The sequence below is a fragment of the Cygnus olor genome, chromosome 3 (assembly GCF_009769625.2).
Source record: "Cygnus olor isolate bCygOlo1 chromosome 3, bCygOlo1.pri.v2, whole genome shotgun sequence".
In the NCBI taxonomy this organism is placed as follows: domain Eukaryota; kingdom Metazoa; phylum Chordata; class Aves; order Anseriformes; family Anatidae; genus Cygnus; species Cygnus olor.
In genome coordinates this window covers 57,351,699-57,372,029 of record NC_049171.1, presented here as the reverse complement: position 1 = coordinate 57,372,029, position 20,331 = coordinate 57,351,699, and the positions used below count along the sequence as shown (strand labels likewise).

Here is a 20,331-nt window from a genome sequence, read left to right as displayed (position 1 = left end):
CCTTAAGTCAAATTAATGCTGCAAAGCAAATGAATAAGACTAAATAAATCACAAACTGTTAAAACTGCAGTGATTTCAGAAGCAGCTTTTGACATTCTTTTTGTTACTACATTAATTCCAACTGGTGGGGGTAAAACCAACAAAAGGTCAAAGATGTTGCATTTGGAGCTGTGGTTTCACTTGCTCTTTCCATTATAGTGGGTACTGCACACACAAAAGCTGTGCTTCCACACAGCCCTCTGGGTAGATGATAATCAGGAAAAAAAAAAAAAAAAAAAAAAAAGGAAAAAAAAAAAGCCATAAACCCATCAGGAAGAAATAAATCAGAAACTGCAGAAGTAATTTTTTTTTTTTTTAAATTCCATTATGATTGAAATGGCTTAAAGCACTTGACATTTAAAGTTTGACTTTATATGGCTAAAGATAAATCTTACAGCTTTTGTTTTTTGATGGTTTTGTGCTGGCAAAAATCAGACCCTCTGCAGCCTAAGCAGATAAGATCAAGATAGGATGCCCTCTTTTCAAAGAGCCTTTTGAAGGGAGTTTACCTTCATGGCAATTTAGCCATGGAGCTCCTTGGAGGATTTTTGTCCCAGACTGACCAAATGTACAGATTTTTGTTGCTTAGGACACTTTAGAAAGGGAAGACCTGTTAGAAAGCCCAGTAAGTCACTCAGTCACTTGATAGGGGACTGGCTACCAAACTCATGCCGCTTTCACAACCACCACAAATGCTGGGCCTCTGGAGCATCGTGTGTGCACGGGGGAGCTGGGATCACCCACTCTCGGTGGGCACACCTTCCAGGGGCAGGAAGCTACCTGGGCAGATGAAAGCTTCGTGCGGTTTGCAGCTACTCTCACAGCCTGGGGTTGGGGAGAGAAGCTGGGGCATGCTTCGTTCTTTGCCTGCCATTGTGTATGTGATTTTCAACCTCTGTATTTTCCCCAGAAGCTGTTAGTTTATGGGGTTCAGTAGGGAAAGTCCAGCATGCTCATCGTCCTCTAAAGTGCTTGGGAGATACTTGACTGAAAAAGACACGTAACTTTCTCTTGTCAGAAACTGGTTGCTTTTCCCTTCTGCTTCAGCAGAGTGTAATACCATTAATGCTATTAAGCAAAACTCTCCTCCCTGCAACTTAAAAATATATCTCACTTCTTGCTAAAGAGTGTAAACTCTGAACAATTGACTAACCCCCACATAATGCCCATAAAGAATGATATCTTTTTTATTGACTCTAATTATAGATGCATTATGCCCTTCATATTACTTTGGGAGCCTGCAGCAGCCTTAATAAAACTGATTTTAACCGAGCTATGTCACAGCAGAGAGTAGGCTATTGTAATTCCGGTGGAATGGCTACACCAGAGTGTTGTGCCTTTCTGTGAAAGCAGAATCATTGCAGCAGCCACTGAAACACAGGCACCTCTGATCTGGGAAGGCAGCACCCATATGGGCAACCGATGACAACATAATAGTGGAGAAAGGAACATTTGGAGAAGGACACTGGGACAAAGTTCTCCTCTTTCAAGCCTTGTCAGGAGATCTGTCATCTCCTTGCAAAGCAGCCAGGCTCCTGGTTCTTTGGATCTTCTTTCAAAGACCTCTCAGCCTGCCAGCTACAATGAATTCAGTGGGTGCTACTGAGAGATGAAAAGGGCGAATTATTTCCTTCAAGGATGCAAACTCATGGGGCTGGGGAGTCAATGCCTACTGTTCGGCCTGCAAAGTTACTTGGTTGCGTTAGTAGAAAAGTGTGGCCTTTGTTGAAAAACAGAATAGTGGGTATTTGGAAGTGCTTAGCACCCTGTAGCAGACAGGCTGTCGGACTGGGAGTCAGCCAGCCTGGGCTTGAGCTCCAGCCCTGCTGAATGGCCCTCTATGCCCCCACGGTCAAGTCCTTTGTCTGGTGTGCATCGCTCTCCCTAGCCCTCCTTGCTGAAGCACCCAGACGTGTGTGACTAAAGGGAGTTATGTAGAAGTGATGTATTATTGCTGTTTAGTCACGGACCTGATTTTAGGCAACACTCCCTAACGGGATCACTGAAGCATTCACTCCTAGAGCAGTCACCGAATGGGGCTCTAAGCTACTGGAAAGAAAAAGAGAAATATTACTGAGATGTTTGCTGTGCTGTTCTAACTAGTATTACAAGGTATTTCTCTCAGTGGTACTGTCACATGCCCTGACATGAAGAATGACACGATCCATCTCATGCATTAACTATATTTATATCTTATCTTGTTGTTTTTAATATGAAAAGACTCTTCTTGTACATTTAATAAGAAATAATTCAAATAAAGGGCTCATGATAGGGACGATGCTGGTGTGGCTGCTTAACGTTTTAGGAAAGATGGAGGAGAAAGATGCTGAACCAATTGTTATGGTTGCTTTGATGCGATCACAGCAGTTGCTAATACAGATTTTCAAACTAGAGATGAGCTTATGAGAGGATAAAAACGTGTTTTTTATTGAACAAAGTAGCAATCCAGAAAAGGTGGTTTCAAAGGCAACAAGCTCTTTAATTACAGCCTTCAGGGGCATTGTTTGATCACTGTAAATAAGCTGCTTTATTCTGGGTTCTGCTAAAATGCTTTTTTGCACTATACTGCATATATCTTTCTCAAATCAAAAAGATTTGGTCCTTAAGTTTACTGGTTTTACTTTTCAACGTCTTATACTTGCTTTGTGACTTGAATGGGAAAAACTCAGTGACTTTTATGTGCAACAGCAAATAAATGCACTAAAAGGTCCCTTTTAATTTTAATTTTATTTTTTCAGTATATTTTGGGGGGGTCAACGTCACACAGACTGAATAAATTCTTTCAGGGTCATGTTGTCACACAGCAGGTATTTTCACAGTATTTTAAGACTAATTGTTGTGGCTTTTAAAGGAAAAAGTATTTTTATTTTCCCTTTTGAAAACCATGCAGTTTCCCTCCCTCCCTTTTATCAGCACAAATATTTGCTGTAAATGCCTATATGACAAATCACATAGGTAACATTTTTCTTGTCTGAATGTAATCTTCATTGTACTATTCCAGGCAAACCGCCAAGCAAGGGCTAAAATCAGGACTAAGGCAATCTAGTTGCAGAGGAATATGTAATTACAATCAATACTGTATGTACAACTGCACCCCCCCAAAATGGATCTATTCTTGTATGGATGGCAGTTTCATTTTTTAATGTTTTTTTCTTTTATTTTAAATTTTATATTTTATTTTTTAATTGTGGTATCATTAAAAAGGAGGCTTTTACAAATGACAGTCTTGGTCTATTAGACATCCTCTTCCCAACCTCTCACCCGAAGAGTCTTTCAACCTCTTGGTTGAAAGGTCTCATTTGAAATGAATTTGCTGAAGAAGGAAGTAATTGCAGTCCTACAAGCTGCCAATGAAAATGGTCATATAGGTAGATACCTACCTATATACTTATCTACATATCTGTCAGTCCATTCATGTATATGAGTATCACTACTGACAAGCTGTTGAAGGTGGGTCTCTGACTTCCTTAATTGATGAAAAATGCTATGACACACTTCCGCTGGTGGTTGTACAAGCATTATATCCAGCCTCTCTTCTGGGATGAAAGGTACCTGTCCTGCAGCTATGAGTCCTGGGATACTTGGGCACTCTCTCCATCTGCTCCGCTAAAAGCATTTTGCTGTTCTGGAAGATTTAAAGCATTCTTCCTAGCTGCTTAATTCCCTTTCCCTCCTTGATGATGCCAAAAATATGTCTTTCCTTTCTTCTTCTTTTATTTAAAACAAGAATGGGTGTACTTTCCTTTTTATTATTACTAAGCGTTATATTTGCCAGTGAATTATGTAGCCATGTAACAGTTTATTTCTCTGATAATGGGACAACCATCTCTGCTGCCTCTCTTCTCTTCTCTTCTCTTCTCTTCTCTGCTCTGCTCTGCTCTGCTCTGCTCTGCTCTTTTTTCTTTTTTTTCTTCTCCCTTTCCCTTTCCCTTTCCCTTTCCCTTTCCCTTTCCCTTTCCCTTTCCCTTTCCCTTTCCCTTTCCCTTTCCCTTTCCCTTTCCCTTTCCCTTTCCCTTTCCCTTTTTCTTAATTTTAATATTACTTTTTCCTAGAACTGGTGCTTTTAGAATGTCAGCCCATTTGTTTTCCCCAGCCTTACATTTTTGTTCAGATGAAAGACCTTGGGAGTTAAGATGCTATGACAGCCCTGTGTGTCTGTTCTGTGCACTTTCCTTGGTGGTTTGCAGTCTGGCGTTTATAATCCATCTTTTTCTGAATGCATTATCTTGGCCCTTGATGTTTCAAACTGAGCCTGCAGCTCCATGTAATTCTTTTTGTAGACTCCAGCTTGAACTCCATATGCTTGTCTGCCTCAGGTATTTTGTCTCTTTTATAAGTGCAGATTTTCTTTTCTTGTGTATTTTACCCTTTTCTTGTACTCTTTTAGATTTTCTGCCATCTCTACATTGCCAGGCTGCTGTTCACCCCTTGTAGGTTGTTATCTACATTTCTCATGTTTGGCAAATTTTTCTTGCTTTGTCAAAGGCAAATTTTTGGGTCATTCAGTCATCTGTTTTTGAGCGTTTGGTGTATCTAGTCTCTTCTCATGGATACTGTTAGACTGGCTCTGAAACCTCGGACTCACCACTAACTTAAAAGTGTTTTCACTTTTTTGCAAGCTCTGCTTATACTTTCTATTGTGTGGTGGAGGGCTGTACTTCTCAAACTCTCTGCAATACAATCTGTAGTAAAGCTATTGTGCCTGAGGAAAAGCAAACCTGATGAAAGTAGTACGTCCTTCAGAACCAGCCATAACCAGAAGCAGGACCCTCCTCTGCCTCCCTTCTTTATTTTCTACTCTGCTGCAGATACAGGCTGAAGTAGTGGTTAAATCTTCATCAATCACAGCATTTTCTGGAGAGGTTCAGCCTCTTAACTCTTCCCTTCTTCCCCTCACAGCAGTTACTTGGTTTGCTTTACTCCATCCACCATATTATTTATAAATCTCCCCAAGGCAGCAAGGCCACCGAACCTGCACCGCTAAATGCCTGTGCTCTTATGGAATAGCACTGCTGGCGTGTGGGTGCACAGTGGGTCCCAGGTGGATCGAAGGCAGTGCTTGCAAAGGCTGACTAGCAGAGATGAAAGTAAATGTGCCCGAAGCCCATAATTAGTCAGTGGAGTTACTTTCAATATGCTAAATGGTTTCTTGGGGTCTATTTTTAAGTGAGGTAATCTGGAGGCACTGTGTCTAAATCTGTGCTGAATTAAAAAAAAAAAAGCCTCTGGTAGCCACAAGCTCCCATTTTGAGCATGTTTTTGCAAATATTTGTTCAAGGGTGAGAATATTGGAATATTGCTCATTTTTTGATGTTTCTGTAATGCAGAGCTCATCATGCTGGGTCCTTTGGGATTCCCTGTACCTCATAATATCACGGTTGCTTGTGATCTCTGCTGCATCTTATGTGAGGAGTGAGGTGGTTCAGCACAAAAGGAATACTACCCTCTTCGAGGCTGCTCAATTTTCTCTCCCTCTCACTCTCATATGTAATAAGTATTGCACAAACACTTTTCTGAGTGTCATAAAATATCCTATAGAGCTCAGCTAAAGCAATGAGAGCTATGATAATTCCTCGTGTTTGTTAGAGCAGCAGCTAGGTTGCTGATAGGAAGTGTAATAATATCTAGCAGAGAAAGCTGGGTTAGTCGGAGTTGAATTGCTCAGGGGCTAAAGGGAGAGAAAACAACTATGCAGTATCTTTACAATAAGAAAACTAGATTGTTCTTTTATAGTTAAAAGGCAGCAACTCTCTTGATCTTCTGGTTGGTACCAGACTGGTTGAAAGAATGCATGTTCTTTCACTTGGCTGTGGTTAATATTTGTGTGGCACTATAAAGAACTACATGCTAATCACCATCCTGGTGTGCAACAGGAAATCAGTAGCCTTCTGGGGAAGTTTAGAGTCTGAGTATAGTAGTCCCTTTCGTCCTATATTAGATCCATTGGAAGGGAAATCAGGCAATGTACATCCAGCCTTCTGAAAGCATCTGCCATGTGCTTTCATTTTCTTTATTTTTTTTTATTTGGATTTTTTGCTTAGGTTCCTTCTGCATAGGGTTAAAAACTACATTAGTATCTGTCTTCTTCAGGGGAGCAGCTGGAGATTCCCTGGTGTCCATCTCAATTATGAGAGGATAACACAAGCAACAGAAAGGTTTGCCTGGACATATTTTCATGGTGGAGTAAACTCCATCGGTTGTTTCATGTTACTCTTGTTCATTCTCCTGTCCTGTCCTCTCTCCTCTCCTGTCCTCTCTCCTATTGGTTTGTGGTGCTCTTCTCAGGCTTTGGTTTAAGGCTAATACGAGAGTGACTTTTGCTCAGGTTGGTCTCCCAGTGACTTCCAGTGATGTCAAGGTGGTGGCCAAGTGCTTGTTGCCTGCAAGCGCTGTAGCAAAGTTGATAAATATGTCTTATACTCAGAGTGACTGGAACTGATATTGAGTAAGCCTTAGGAAAATCGCTGGGTTAATAGTTGCATTTTTGATATTACACTTAGCAAAAAAAAAAAAAGAGGAAAGAAAGAAAAAAAAGCCTCTTTTTTTTTTTTTTCCTCCCTCACCTGAAAGGAAAGCTGTGGAGTAGAGATTGTTACTTTCTGTGGGCAATGACAATATTTCAGTACAGGCCATCTAAATTATTGATCGCTATATATAACCAGAGGTCGGGTTTTAAATATCCGTCATTGCCTGAGACCATTCTGGCTACCTAGGTTAAAAGGGATGAAAGAAAAAGACAAGAGTTTCAACTGAACAAGATGCAAGCAAGGGCTATTAGAAGCTGTCGTGTTAAAGGAGGACTTATCAAACACTTGCTTATTTCAAAGCCCTGCTAAGGGCTTTCACTGAGCTTCACGATGTTGAACTTACTGAATAAGGCGACAGACATAACAGATTGGGAATTGCTGTTGATCAACACACTTATTGCAATAGTGCTAATATATTATAACAGTGCTGGCAAAATGCTATCCCGGGTATTCCTCACCAAAGGGTGAAGGCGCAGGACTTACCAAGAAGGTGTCCCCGTTTGGTGAAGGAGAAGGAGCACAGCCCGTCAGCTGCCCCTACTAGGTTTCCAATTTCTTCTTTCTCCTCAACAGCTCTTCTTTTTTCCTTGCTCTCTTTTTTTTTTTAACCCCCCACCTTTTTTTTTTTTTTTTTTTTTTTTCTCTCACTGACTCCTAACACCCTATTATACCCTAACCTTATCCATTCCCTCCCCGGGGTGACTTTTAATGTGATTTGGGTGAAGAGTCAAATGCTATAGTCATATACGCTTAGCATATACTTCATTAAGCTCATTATCATATTCAGGTAGTTAACTTTAATATTCATTTTACACATAATGAAGCAAAAGGTTTCACTTGGGTACTGTGGCCCTCGAGATTCTGTTCTGTTGCCAAAACAGGGCTGTCCCACCAACACAAGACTCCCTCCCTCAGCAACCTCTCATACCAAGCTTGCAGATCTCCACCCACAAAGTTTGTCTAAGAGATAAATAAGAGCAAGCTGCTCAATTCCCCTTTGCCCAAGGCTGGTGCTTATCAGTGATGCTAACAAGTCTGACTGTCCTCCACAGAGGATTGTGGGAACAAAAATTTGTCTTCTCAGAGGAGATGAAGAGAATTTGTTTCTTTTAGATTTTTGTCAAAAATGTGACCAGAGACAGGGTAAAATTAACCTCGGAAGCACTTTGGGAAAAAGAGAAATGGAAATGAGTAAAACAGAAGTATTCTAAATAGCAGTGCAATGTTAGTAGCAGAGCAAAGGAATACAGTCACCAATAAATTAGGAGTGGAAATGAGAATAAGGTTTCTCACCATGAGGGAAATGAAATTCTGAGACGGGATTCCAAGCACCACACTTCCACATCAGTTCAGGATAGAGCTTTATAAGTTCATAGAAGGAAATGCACTGCATCGGAAGAATAGAAGCTAACATTAAAGTTAACATTTCTGATGAGAAGCTTTTTGTGTTCAAAGTAATGCTATCTACAAATGTAGCTGAAACAAGACTTAATCACCATGTGTTTGCTGCACTGCCTTCATATATAATTAATTAATCCTATGCCTCAAAGCTTCTGCTAATCTCCTGCAGGGACCAGGAAGAATTTTCCTTCTTCTGCATAACTTGGCTTTTGTTATGATTTTGCTTTATTATTCCCCTCACCCCCCATACCCCTGACACACACACACTTCTGAAACATCAAAGATGGACCACAGCTAGAATGGAGAACAGAGGTTGTTTTTGGCAGGGCAAGCTGCAGTTCCAGATTGTGTTGAGGAATCTCTGAGATGCTTGGTTGGATTGCTTTGTTCCTGAACTCAAACTTCTGAACATCACAAGAAAAAAGGATTATTTTTTTTTTCTTTTTCTGCCAGGAATGAATCAATAGGCTTGTTTCAGCATGGGGCAGGGATTACCACTGTTAATTTACCGGCCTTCAATTTTCTTTCACTTTCTTCAGATTTCCTGTTACTATGGAAATCTCAAATGTTGATTTCACTTTGATGTCTCCTGGCCTCTCCCTGGGTACCTTGTAGGGTCTATAGTTTTTGCCTTCTGCTGCAGTCTATTGTTTTCTATGGGCTATGCTGTGTCCTGTGCTATGTAGAGGCACCTTTTCTGCCCGGACTCCACCACCTGCTGATTTCACAAGGCAGCTCCTGATGACCCAGGCAGTCTATGCTCTGCCTCATTACATTTTGGTTTTACAACTTTGAAATGCATGTTCTTCAAATCTTAATGTCCTTACACACATCTAAGGACAGTGCATACTAGATCAATGAAGATCACTTCCAAGATCATTGAAGTCACAAGATGAATTTTCTTATAATCTTTAGGGAAAAAAAGAGAAGATTTGACTAGTTACTGTAGGATAAGTATATTTCATATAACTTATTTTAAGTGTTTTTGCTTTTATTCAAAGAGAGAAAAATACTTGAAAAAGTGATAAAATGCTGAACACTTTTCTTTCCTTTTGATTTTCTTTTCAGGTTCCATCTATGAGATGTTTGGAAATGAATGCTGCCTGTCAACAGGAGAAGTGATTAAAGTTATTGGCTTCAAAATTAATAAGCTCATAGCAAGTATCTGTGAGAATAATGAAGACAGCCAGTTTTCTGCCAAAGTGGAATTACCCCTAAATTTTCCTGGTACAGTATTTCATGAATACATGTTTTTGAGGAATTATAACCCTGAATAATCACTTTTGTGCATTTTATTGATTTGCTGCCTTGATTGATATTTGTTTGAGGTTACATCTCATCTGTCAAGGATACAATTTTATCAGATGGCACAAGACACAATCCACTCATTTTTAGATTTCCACCCTTAGAGTTCTCTTTCATGCCTGGATAGAAATTATTAATGTTGTAATGTTCAGTAAGAACGCTTTCTATATTTGAGGTCACCCAGTGTCAGAATCATTACAAAGCTATCTTCTCAGTTATTTGTGACTTTGCCAAACTTTGAGCTATTTTCCTTGCCTTGGGTACAGAATATAATTTTATTATTGTTAGAGTATAATTATTTTATTATTTGAATAGAAAAGATTACAAATACTTTCTTATGCTTTTTAAAATTATTATTATTATTATTTATTATAATTCCAGTGGCCAAAGTGGCTGCTACATGCCTGGAAACAAAGTTAGAGGAAAATATATAAAGAATTACCCAAATGCCTACATTTTGCAGCATGGACTAATGATATTTTGCATCTCGTACTGACTTGATATTCGAAATGAAAATATCTTCTGATCATGTGGCCCTGTCAGGGAGAAGTGGACAATACTGCACCTGGGCTACCTAGTTCATCACACACGTCATTCTAATTCATTATTCAATTCGGCTTTCATCTCAATTCACCTGCTTTAAGGGCCCAGCTGTGTTAAATAGGGAAGTGACTGAAACGCAGAGGAGGAAACACTGGTTGCATGTGTGGGTGGGAAGAGGCAAACCAGGTTGGGAAACTGGCAGAAAAATGTTGGACCTAGGAGCATAAGTGAAGGGTAAAGGCTTGATATACAAGGAACAGGGACTGGAGCTGGGAGTCAACTGGTCCATCAGATGAGGACCACAACCCTACAAATATAGATAAGTAGGGCATTTCATATGCTGGGAGTCCTGCAGGCAGCAAGTAATAGCTTGCAGGTAATAGCAGCCCATTGGGGAGAGGAGTTGAGGAGGCTGGAAAGCAGCGAGCAGTGTGAAGAGGAAGTGGTATGTGCAGGAGGGAGCCCCTGTGTGCCTTGGATAGAAGTTACGGGACACCTGAGAGTGACAGATGTGGGGACAGAGCACACATGATAGCACCGCAGCCCTCGAGAGCCTGAGATCACATCCAGAATTCACTTTGGCCAGCAGTCTAGCTAATCCATCAAATGAGGCTGCAGTTTTATGGAAAAAAATATCATGTAAGCATTCAATTGATATTGTATTGTACTGCAAGCATGTGGGAGGCCAAGCTGATGCTGCTCAAGGAAGTGTAATGTGGATATTTTCTAGTGTGTGAGTGTTTGACTTAGTAACATCACTGATGTTCTTCTACTGTATCGCAGTGAGATTGTGTGCATGTGCATATATACTGTTCAGGTTGTGCCAGCACCCAAACTGGCATTTGCTTTTTCTGCAGTGGGAGACAAGACACTTCCTGAAGCAAATAAAATGTAAAAGCACATGAGAATGTAATGTTTCATCTGAATTCCACAGGAAAGTACCTTCTGCTGTGTCTTCATTTTCCATCTCTACAATACAGATTTCCCTCTGAAGTAGTCCTATATATCATTTTCTTTTCCCTAGTGGATCTTCAATTTACTTTAATGGTTTTCTTATTCTTTGTATCAGAACCATTTGTATGACCACTTATTAAAAGACTTTTTTTGGAATGTCATTTTCAAATACTGATAGGGCCCAAATGTAATCATCAAAGACATTTTAATTATTTGTGGCTATCTAGAGATATTGAAGTACTGTTATACTGTGAACTCACAAGATATCTTGCATTTTTCTTGTATTCCAAGCTTCTTTGCTATTATTAACATTTCTACTATCATCATTAAAATATACATACATATAGGAAGTTATATTCTAAATCTTGTTTGACAGATGAGTTTGAACATTTGAAGCCCAAAATATCCAACACAACTGAGTGATAAAAATAATTCTATATTTATTAACGGTGAATCTCATGACTTTTAGAACAGAACAACCTGTGATTTCAAATGCTTGAACTTGGTGAATCTGGATTTGTTTGCATTTAAGTGATCGGTTTTACAACTTGACATTTGGATGTTGCCCTGTTGAACACATCTTAAAATTCAGTATAATCACTACAATTTACATACATATTTATGTAATCTCCCAACTGGTATTCTAGAAAACTGAGTTATTTCACTAGAAATATAAATTCGCTGTTCCTTTTGCTGAGATTTATCATTGTTATCCACCACGTGATGGGTGGTACTGAACAGCAATGCTGAAGAGGGGGATAATGGCACTTCTTATCAGCCCAACAGGGAGCACTGCTCTCGTTTCCTTCTATATATGTATCCTTGTGCATTCAAGAGCTTTTTTGGTAAGGCGCATATTTGTCATATGTTTGACTTACTTTTTCACAGAAGAATGATTCTGCTTTATAAAGTCAAGATGTCCCAATTTCTGCTTCTTCTTGACCCTTAACTTTTATGAAGCTATCACTTTATTATGTACACATGCTCTGCTCTGAATGGGACAGTTGGACTTGATGATCTTTGCAGGTCCCTTCTGACTGAACTATTCTGTTCTAGTCTAATAACATTGCTGGCTTGCCCCATCTCCACAACAAAGGACAGAACTGGATTGTGGATGATCTTTTTTACGCTGCTGTTGACTTACTTCAGTAAAAATATCCACAGGTCTCTAGACTCTGACGCTGTATTTACACTGTACTTACAGTGCTCTCTTGCTAGTGCTGATGCAAATAAACATTTTTTGATGTTATTTTCCATTTCCGTTGTTGTGAGTTATCATTTGCCTGCGATGGGCCCATATATCTTCACTGTATGCACACTGGTGTAAGCAAGCCATGTGCCTGTTTAGGTTACTCTGGGAATAATGTCTCTCTGAGAGAAGAGCCAGGCTCATTGGCTCTCAACGATCCTTGCTCTTTGTCTTTCTGAATGTATTTGCAGTCTACAGATATTTTTTTTCTGCTCTGGCAAATCAGATTCTTGATAAAGTCCTAATCTGGCCTTTGCATTAGAAAAAACGCTGCAACTGCAAGTTCGCTATCTATGTTATTTCATTTTCTTCTCATTTTAATTTGTTCTTTTTCATGCCTCAGAGGGCCAGGCTATTCTTTCTGTACTCATATTTTGAAAAAAATAAAAAAATAAAAATCTGCTCTCACTCTAGACACTTCGATGGCTACATCTAACAGCATTTTGAACTACGATTTTCACTACTAACAAGTTAGCAGAGACAGGTAATTTACACAACACCTGAACTGTGTGCCAGCACAAATGATTTCATTTTGTTCTGCTATATTCCTTCTTCTGCAAAAATATTGCTGAGCTCTCCCTGTTTTCAGGAGGTCTGTGACAGCTGCTGCTGCTCATTCCTACAGGACCTGACAGACGTAGCTGAGCACAAGCACCCCTTTGAGCTCTCAGCCTTCACAAGCCACAAAGGAGGAGACTTGCCTGTGGCCATGCATGTGTGAAAAAGCTGAGGTTGGGCACTGAAAGGCTCGCCTTGATAGGAGTTGAAGTGCTATCAGTCTGAAGGTCTTTCATTTAGCGGAGTGAATGCCCTGCAAAACAGGAGTGATGAGAAAATCAATCCCCAGGCTTCCGTGTTAGGGTGCTAGGGTGGTTACTAACACATGGCTCTCCAGTGGTGATACTGACCATAGACTCTGACAATCTGCTGGAGATCTTACTGTGACTGTCAATGTGGTTGGCACAGACTGGGAAGGTGGTGAGAAGGAAAACCCACCATCCTTGGCAGAGGGAAAAAATGCAGCAGAAGATGTGAGATGAGAGTGATGGTTTGGCTTTGGGGCAGGATGTGAAGAGGTCACTGGAGCAGAGGAGGTGGAAGTGTGGATAGTGGAGGAATGATAACGAAGTCAGCTCCAGAGAAGCTGGGAACCGAAATGATCCGCTTCTTCTACATTACCTTGGGGAACAGAAACAGGTAGTCTAGGACAGAAGGTCTTTCTGTTAGTTTTAACTTGAAGACTACTTGCTGCTCTATTAGGTGAGCCTGATTTTTTTTTTTTCAGTTTTCTGTTGGGCAAAGAAGAAAAAGAGAGAATAAACAGGATACTCCTTTTCTTCAGGACTCTAATTAGGACTGAAAACAGGAAGCCTATAAAACTACAGAGAGGTACGCTTTATCACTATGTAGCCAGTAAAAGGGAGCTGCATAGATTGTTCTGTAAAAAGGTGGTAAAAACATTCTTCTGTAAAAACGTACTTTCCCACAGAACAAAACAAGGGATCTATGGGCCTTCCTTTCTCTCCAATACGAGTAAAAATCATTTTCTCAGACTCCCGTATGCATAAGTCAGTGCCTAAAACTTTTCTTGAAAATTACAGGGCAATTAGATTTGAGGCTTACTAATTATGATATTATAGCTAGGCAGGCATTTCACCTAGTGAAATGCTACCAGGTGATATGGATTCATGGAGTGTGACAATGGTTATACATTCCTGTAGTTACTATGTATGTGTAGTGATTCTTGTCTCTATCTGTAATTTTCCCCCAACTAATGGGGATCAGTGTGTTTTGGTCATAGCTCAGATTATTTAGAAAATAGATTTATATGAGCAATAATGCCAGCTCTCAATAAACCAGCTGGACTTCTTTCCAGATCCACTATTTCCATCTGCCTATCCCCCTAATAGTCCACCAAGCTCTCTCAGGGAAGTCTAAGTGAATTTGATTCAGTCATTTTATGATTTATGGAAGAGTACAAAAATATTATTTTGACCTCAAAATGTCCAAACTTTAGCATCTCAAACTTGCCATATGTCTCCTACTCTGGAGAATTCTTTGCTAAGTTAGGTTTGGAAAACATTTGGTTTTGTAATTTAATTCATAATGATTTTAATGAGGTTCCGAATAGTTCCAAATAACATTTTTTAAGCACGTTTCCCCATGAAAAATGAATAAATATGTCATAGCAAGGACAACATTTATGAGATGATACCATGACAGATTATGGCAGTTAGATGGGGACCACAGTGGTTTTCCCTCATCATACCAGAATAACTTTTTATATATTCACCTCTTTTCTATAGAGATAGAAGCATATGGAACTTTACATACTCATAAACATAAACAGGTGGCTATTAGGGGCCTCTAACTCATGGGCCCCATCAGTACAGAAGCTAAGTATGCAAGTCCACATGGTTCTTTATTTGCCTATGCAGGCATTCTGTTATTGAAATTAAGAAAACAAGTGGAATAGATGATGAAGATTTTTCTGCTCCCAGCCCTGACAGTCAGTCTGCCTGGGCCTTAGGGGTAATCAGTTATCTGTTTTGTATGAGAACTGATGATTCTGATTCCATATGAAAACTGCTTTCCAATCCAGCATGTTCATCAGCTTGCTGCTGAAATAGCTGTCTTCCAAATAGCTCCATTGTCCCAGGGAAATTACTAAAGCCTGAGTTTAGAGTCAAACTTATAGATGAGAAGAAGGTTTCTTGTGGCTGTGTATTGCCAGATATTTTCAACTGGAAATGTTTTTAGCATAGTTTATGGAGGATTTTTAATGTAATTCTGGAGGCTTTCTATGGGCAATAGGCATACACCTATATCACACATGAGTAAACATAGTTATTGCCTTTTGGATACATCATATGTACTTTGAATACACTTTTAATGAAGAATGTTCCTATTTCCTTTCTCTCAGCATTATCAGATGATGCCCATCCTATGCTTGCAAAGCATGACATTGGAACACTGTTTGGGGATGCTGTCTTTTCCACAATTTCAGTTTGTCATTGGTGCCTTGTCACTGTGATATTTCTAAATGCTGATGAATCGATTTGTCTCAATCTGTACTGACAGCTTCAATAGTGATTAGGACTGGGGTAGCTAACTTGCTTATTAATAATTGTGTTAAAAAACAGCTATGGGAGACTAAAAATGTCATTGAGAAAGAAATGTGCTGAGGTTTTATCTGTGCAGTTGCATTCATGGATGTGGCTTCCTTGCAGGCTGGAAAAAAAGTCAGGATACTTTCCCATAGTGCTACATTGAGGACCTGTATGTAGCAGATGTATTTCCACGAGGGTACTAATTTCATACAGGAAAAGTGAACTGTCATACAGACAAGTGTGAAGGCACAGAATTGCAGACAGCAGTTACATAGCACAATTAGTGACTATTTCTGCAGTAAATCAAGTAGGCTATTGCTGTTTAGGCTGCTGACAAGTGCTCAGTGCTGTTAGTTGCCACAGTTACTAGTGGTCTCATGGGACACTTAGAACCAAACATGCCCAATCTGGTGATAAATCAAATGAAAGCTATTCACCAAACAGATTTTTTGTGTCTTTAACAAGAAGGGTACTAAAGCTGTGATGTAAAGGTAGCAGTTTTTGTTACAGTGAAGCCAGAAGCACAGCAATTCTGTGAGGGGTGAAAAAAAAAAATAGTCTGTGGAGGGAATGGTTTGATATATCATTTTTAAAGAATATAATTCTAAGGTGTCCCTGCTTCCACACAGGCTCCACAATTTTGTTGATCATGTATTTAGGGAGATAAGCTTAGTAGGGAAAAAGATGTGGGAGAAATAAATAAAAAAGGAGGTTATTTTTAACTGAAGCAATCCCCAGATCTAATTTGTTAAACAAACCTGCAATCAAGGGGATGTCTGGAGATAGGAGTGAGTGAGCATCTTCCCAGAATCTAGCAGAAACTGTGTTCTGGCAGTGTCATGCCTGGTTGAGATTCAGGTATCTGCTGGGGCATCCTGCCCTTCTCTCACACTCCAGTCACCACAGAAAGGGAGTAGTAGTCAGTGTTGCCCTAGTTCCCAGGCTAAATGATGAGGGAGGTAAAGGGGGCACTTAAACCCTTTTACATGATGTGAACCACTTATGAGTTGTAGAACTGCCCTGCAAATATCTCTAGCAGTGTCAAGCAGCATTCCTTGAGTTCCCATCACATTCCTCCTTCATAACTGCAAAGGTGGGAGTATTCCTTTACTGCAAGGATACAGTGCCCTTTGTATGGTCCAAAGGATGCAAAAGTGTGGGGCAATGGGGCCATGGGTTTTCTGCTCTTTGGTTTTGGAGGGAGACAGGAAAAAAGGCACGGCATCCCCCTGGGAGCTTGGCTTCTTTGTCACTGTAGCTGTAGCTACAACTTAAAAGCTGCAGTGCCATGAGGCAACATTCACACTACTGCATCTTGGGAAGAAGAGAGCTTAATCACACAGCTCAGCTAAACCCTACTGTTTAGTCCTCTAAACTGTCCACTTCATCTTCCTCTGTGAAAACACTCACACAAATATAGAAACGTACACATTTTTCTTCTGATGTGAACTCCTAATGAGCCAGCTCCAAGGGGCATGACTAACATGAAATAATAATGTCCCTGGGGGCTAAGGAAGCTCAGATGCAGCTCCTGCCTCGCAGTACTTCAGCACTTTAATTGCCTCGTGATGGCCACAGTGCTCCAGCACCCAAACTGTGAATCACTCCGTCTGATGGTCTGGGCTATCGGAGATGCCAAGATCAATTTCCCTTGCTCATTCTTATCATTACATGCTCCTTTTTCAGTTGTGTTATTTCTTGAAACATACTTGGTCTTGGAATCCTCAGTTTGCACATAGAAGAATATGTAATACTGATGTTTAGGGAGAAACTTCAACCTGTGTTTCACTGATCACATTTCTGTTGCTCTTCCTTATATCCTGTCTGCATTTATTTCTTAAAGGCTGGTTTCCTGAGAAGAAAGATAAGAACTTAAGATAATACATCTGTTGTTTCTGTAGCAAAAAAAAGAAAGAAAAAAAAAGGCCTTTTTTTTTTTTTTTTGAATCACAAATGTAAAAATGCTGGATGTCAAAAATATAGTAGCTGCAGAGTGGAGAGGGCTAATTCCAGCTCCCTATGCTTTATATCACATTGTTGATGTTATCTCTGTAGAATTAAATTTCTAGCAACTGAACTATCAGCCATGAACTCTTTGATAGGCTTTTCTCCCCATTTTATTGCACAGTCTAAAATTTGGCACAGCCTGTTTTGTACATTTCCTTTTTATAATGCAAGTTTTCTGTTCTTAGGTCTTTATAAGGTTGTGGCAGATAAAACTCCATATATCAGCATTGAAGAAATTACAAGAAAAGTTGCTATTGGGTCAACAAGATTTGGCCATCCATGCTTCTACAGCTCTGAGGATATAAAATTGGCAAACCTCACTATCAAACATGGCGAGCAGATCACCTTCAACTCTGTGGAAGAGGTAAATGGAACAATGGCTGTCAACTGCGGTGTGGTCAGAAACAACCAGTCTCATTCCTTTACTTTGCCCCTTTCACAAGAAGGAAAATTCTATGAATGCGAAGATGATCAAATATACACCCTGAAAGAGATTGCAGAATGGAAAATCCCTAGGTGCAGAAACCGGATTGTCAAACTTTCCAACACTTTACATACGTGGGACTCCTCTAATCCACTGCCAGAGAACTTTGATGGCTGCTTGATTCCTAACACCTGTCTATGAAGTGCAGGCAGTAATGAAATGTAAGTAGAAATTAAAGTCAATGATCTGTTTTATCTGTATAGCAGAGTATACTGAATCACACATAAGTTGCTCAAAATAGGCAGGAAGAATTCAGTTTGGTTGAGAATTCCTTACCCATATTTGCCTCTAATGCTGGTTTCAAGTTGCAGAAAGATAAAAATAATATTGCCGTTTTTATTCCTTTATCAGATATTAATTCAGATAGTTTCCTTATTTTTCTTTCTGTTGCCATTTTACTGATCGCTACAATTAAATCATCTTTCAAAAGGTTACATATTGCATAGGGAAAAGCAGAGCTTAGGAAATAATTTAGTTCTCAGATTTTCTTTGTTTGTTTGTTTGTATCTCATGGAGAAGCCATGGCAAAGCCACTTGATCATTTATGGCTCTGGCTAGAGATAGAAAAAATATATAGACTTATGTTTTATAGCACACTCAACTACATTTTAGGTACTGCACTGTGTATTTGAGACTGAGGATTCTGCAGAATGCACACCAATATTATTTACTCTATTGTGAAAAGAAATTTTGATAGAATATAAACAGATAATTTCTTAAACCTCTGGGTTTTAGGAAATGGAAAAGAATTAGAAATCCAATATCTTTAAGAGATGTAATTTGTGTTTTTAGTTTTTATTTTAAGAAAATCTTTTTTTTTTTTTCTCATGGTAAGTCAATACTGTTCTAGTTGTTCCACTGAAAAGTGGCACTGAAAGTGCTGGGTTCTGTTCTTACCAATGTTTATATCTATTCCTTAGTTTAAACCTGTTAGTGAAATTAGTTGTGGGAATAAAATTTGAAGGTATAAGCGCACAGTGAAATGTTCCTGAGTTACTGTGGCTTGAATAGCTGAGCTATAGCAATGACCCATGTATGCTTGCATAGCATATCCTATCTGAACTGAGGTTCCTACATAAGCAAAAAATGAGCTTAAACTAACATGTTCGACCTTGCCTGAGGACAGCGCAAACACTTAGACAATTTCTGCAATTCTTCTTGTTGATGCACCCACCCTGTTAGAGTTTGGAGGATAGGAGCTTAGCTTTTGGGAAGGTTTTGCTGCCTGTTCCTTTTACTGGAAGTATACCACTAAACTCCACAGAAATGGAATAGTGAGAGAAATATGTCACTCAGAAGGATAGTAAGCAGGAAAGTTTCACAATGGAAGTTTCTCTGGGGAATGACATAAGTAAAGAGATAAAATACATGAGACAGAAATAAAAATGAGCAGAGACTGTTATCACAATAGTTGCTAAATGCTTTTCATGAGATATCCACGGTGCTTGCTATGTGGTTTAATGTGTGAGTTTGGGAAAGTATATCTTCACAAGATAAAATACTTAGTTTTCTGCAGCTCTAGCTATATTCAGGGATCCTGCCCCAATCCTGCAGCTGGATTCACTTAAGTGCATTCCTATGACCATTTAGATACATATTCAGGATCAGTAAGAATTTAATGTTTCTAAAAAACTTTTAGAAGATTCAGAAATATTTCGTATTCGGTTGTCTTCCAATCAGATATTCCAGTGAGAGTTTTATTTGTTGATTTTATTTGCGTGCCTGTTTATGTTTCATAGTGTGCTCAACATTTAAGAAGCATTAAATATGCCCTAAGTAACTATTTAATACAAACTTCAAAAGTAGGTTTCATGGTACATGATTAACTACTTTCTTGTGGACCATGAAAAATGCATTTTCACCATTTTAGAACTATAAATAGACATAAGATAAGGTATGAGAAATACTATCCACAATTAAAAAGGATTCCTGATAGGAGGGATAGCAGATTACATTTTCACAGGCTGTGAGCAGGAATCCTCTGTACTTTTATTCATTCTTAATAATGAACAAAATTTCGTGTCTGGAACTCCCTCAATTGCTCATTTTCTCTTTCATTTTCTCTAATTGTTCCTCCTTCATTGACTTTTCTTTGTGGTGGTCAGGGTATTTGTCACCTGAGTGTGTTAATATGAGAAAAGTAGAGTGGGAGTAAACAAATCCTGAATCACTCTCATAGAAGTCTGTCACGTAAAATACATGTCTGATACCAACTTTAGGTATAAAATATTAGTATGTTCTGCTACAAGGAAGTGTGGGTCCAGCATATACTATACATGTGTGCAGGTCTATGCAGAATAAGTCTTAATGAAGAGAGCCATTAAATAATATTTGCTTGTTAAATTTTACTGCCTTGGTCAGTGATCTGTGGTACCACCGATCTGGAGCAAAATTCTTCAACAAACCTTAATTGCATAGTCAGTTTTGAGCTTGGAAGTTTTACATCCAAAATTTTGCAAGTTCAGTTGTGATAAAAATGTTGTTGTTCCCTGTCAGACTGTTAAAGGCAATGGCTCAGTTCTAACAGTAAATAAATCCAGGTGCCTCAGAAAAAGATACAAGAGTTCCACAGAGGACCATTATAGTGGAAATTTCCTCATTCAGTAATAATAAACTTAGACTTTGTTATACAAAAGTTTTGCGTTTTTAAGAAGTGATATTATTTTGTAATAATTACTGATGTTTTCTTTATTCTTACAAATATAAAAATTT

General features: G+C 39.2%; 1 protein-coding gene across 1 annotated transcript in view; it reads left to right on the top strand.

Moving 5' to 3' along the window:
* The window catches only part of THEMIS (thymocyte selection associated), an 88,436-nt gene that overhangs the window by 7,202 nt on the left and 60,903 nt on the right, over window positions 1–20,331 (top strand). The window contains 3 exon segments of the mRNA XM_040552920.1: window positions 9,036–9,194; window positions 17,321–17,742; window positions 17,744–17,780. Of these exon segments, the coding sequence (XP_040408854.1) occupies window positions 9,036–9,194; window positions 17,321–17,742; window positions 17,744–17,780 (618 nt within the window).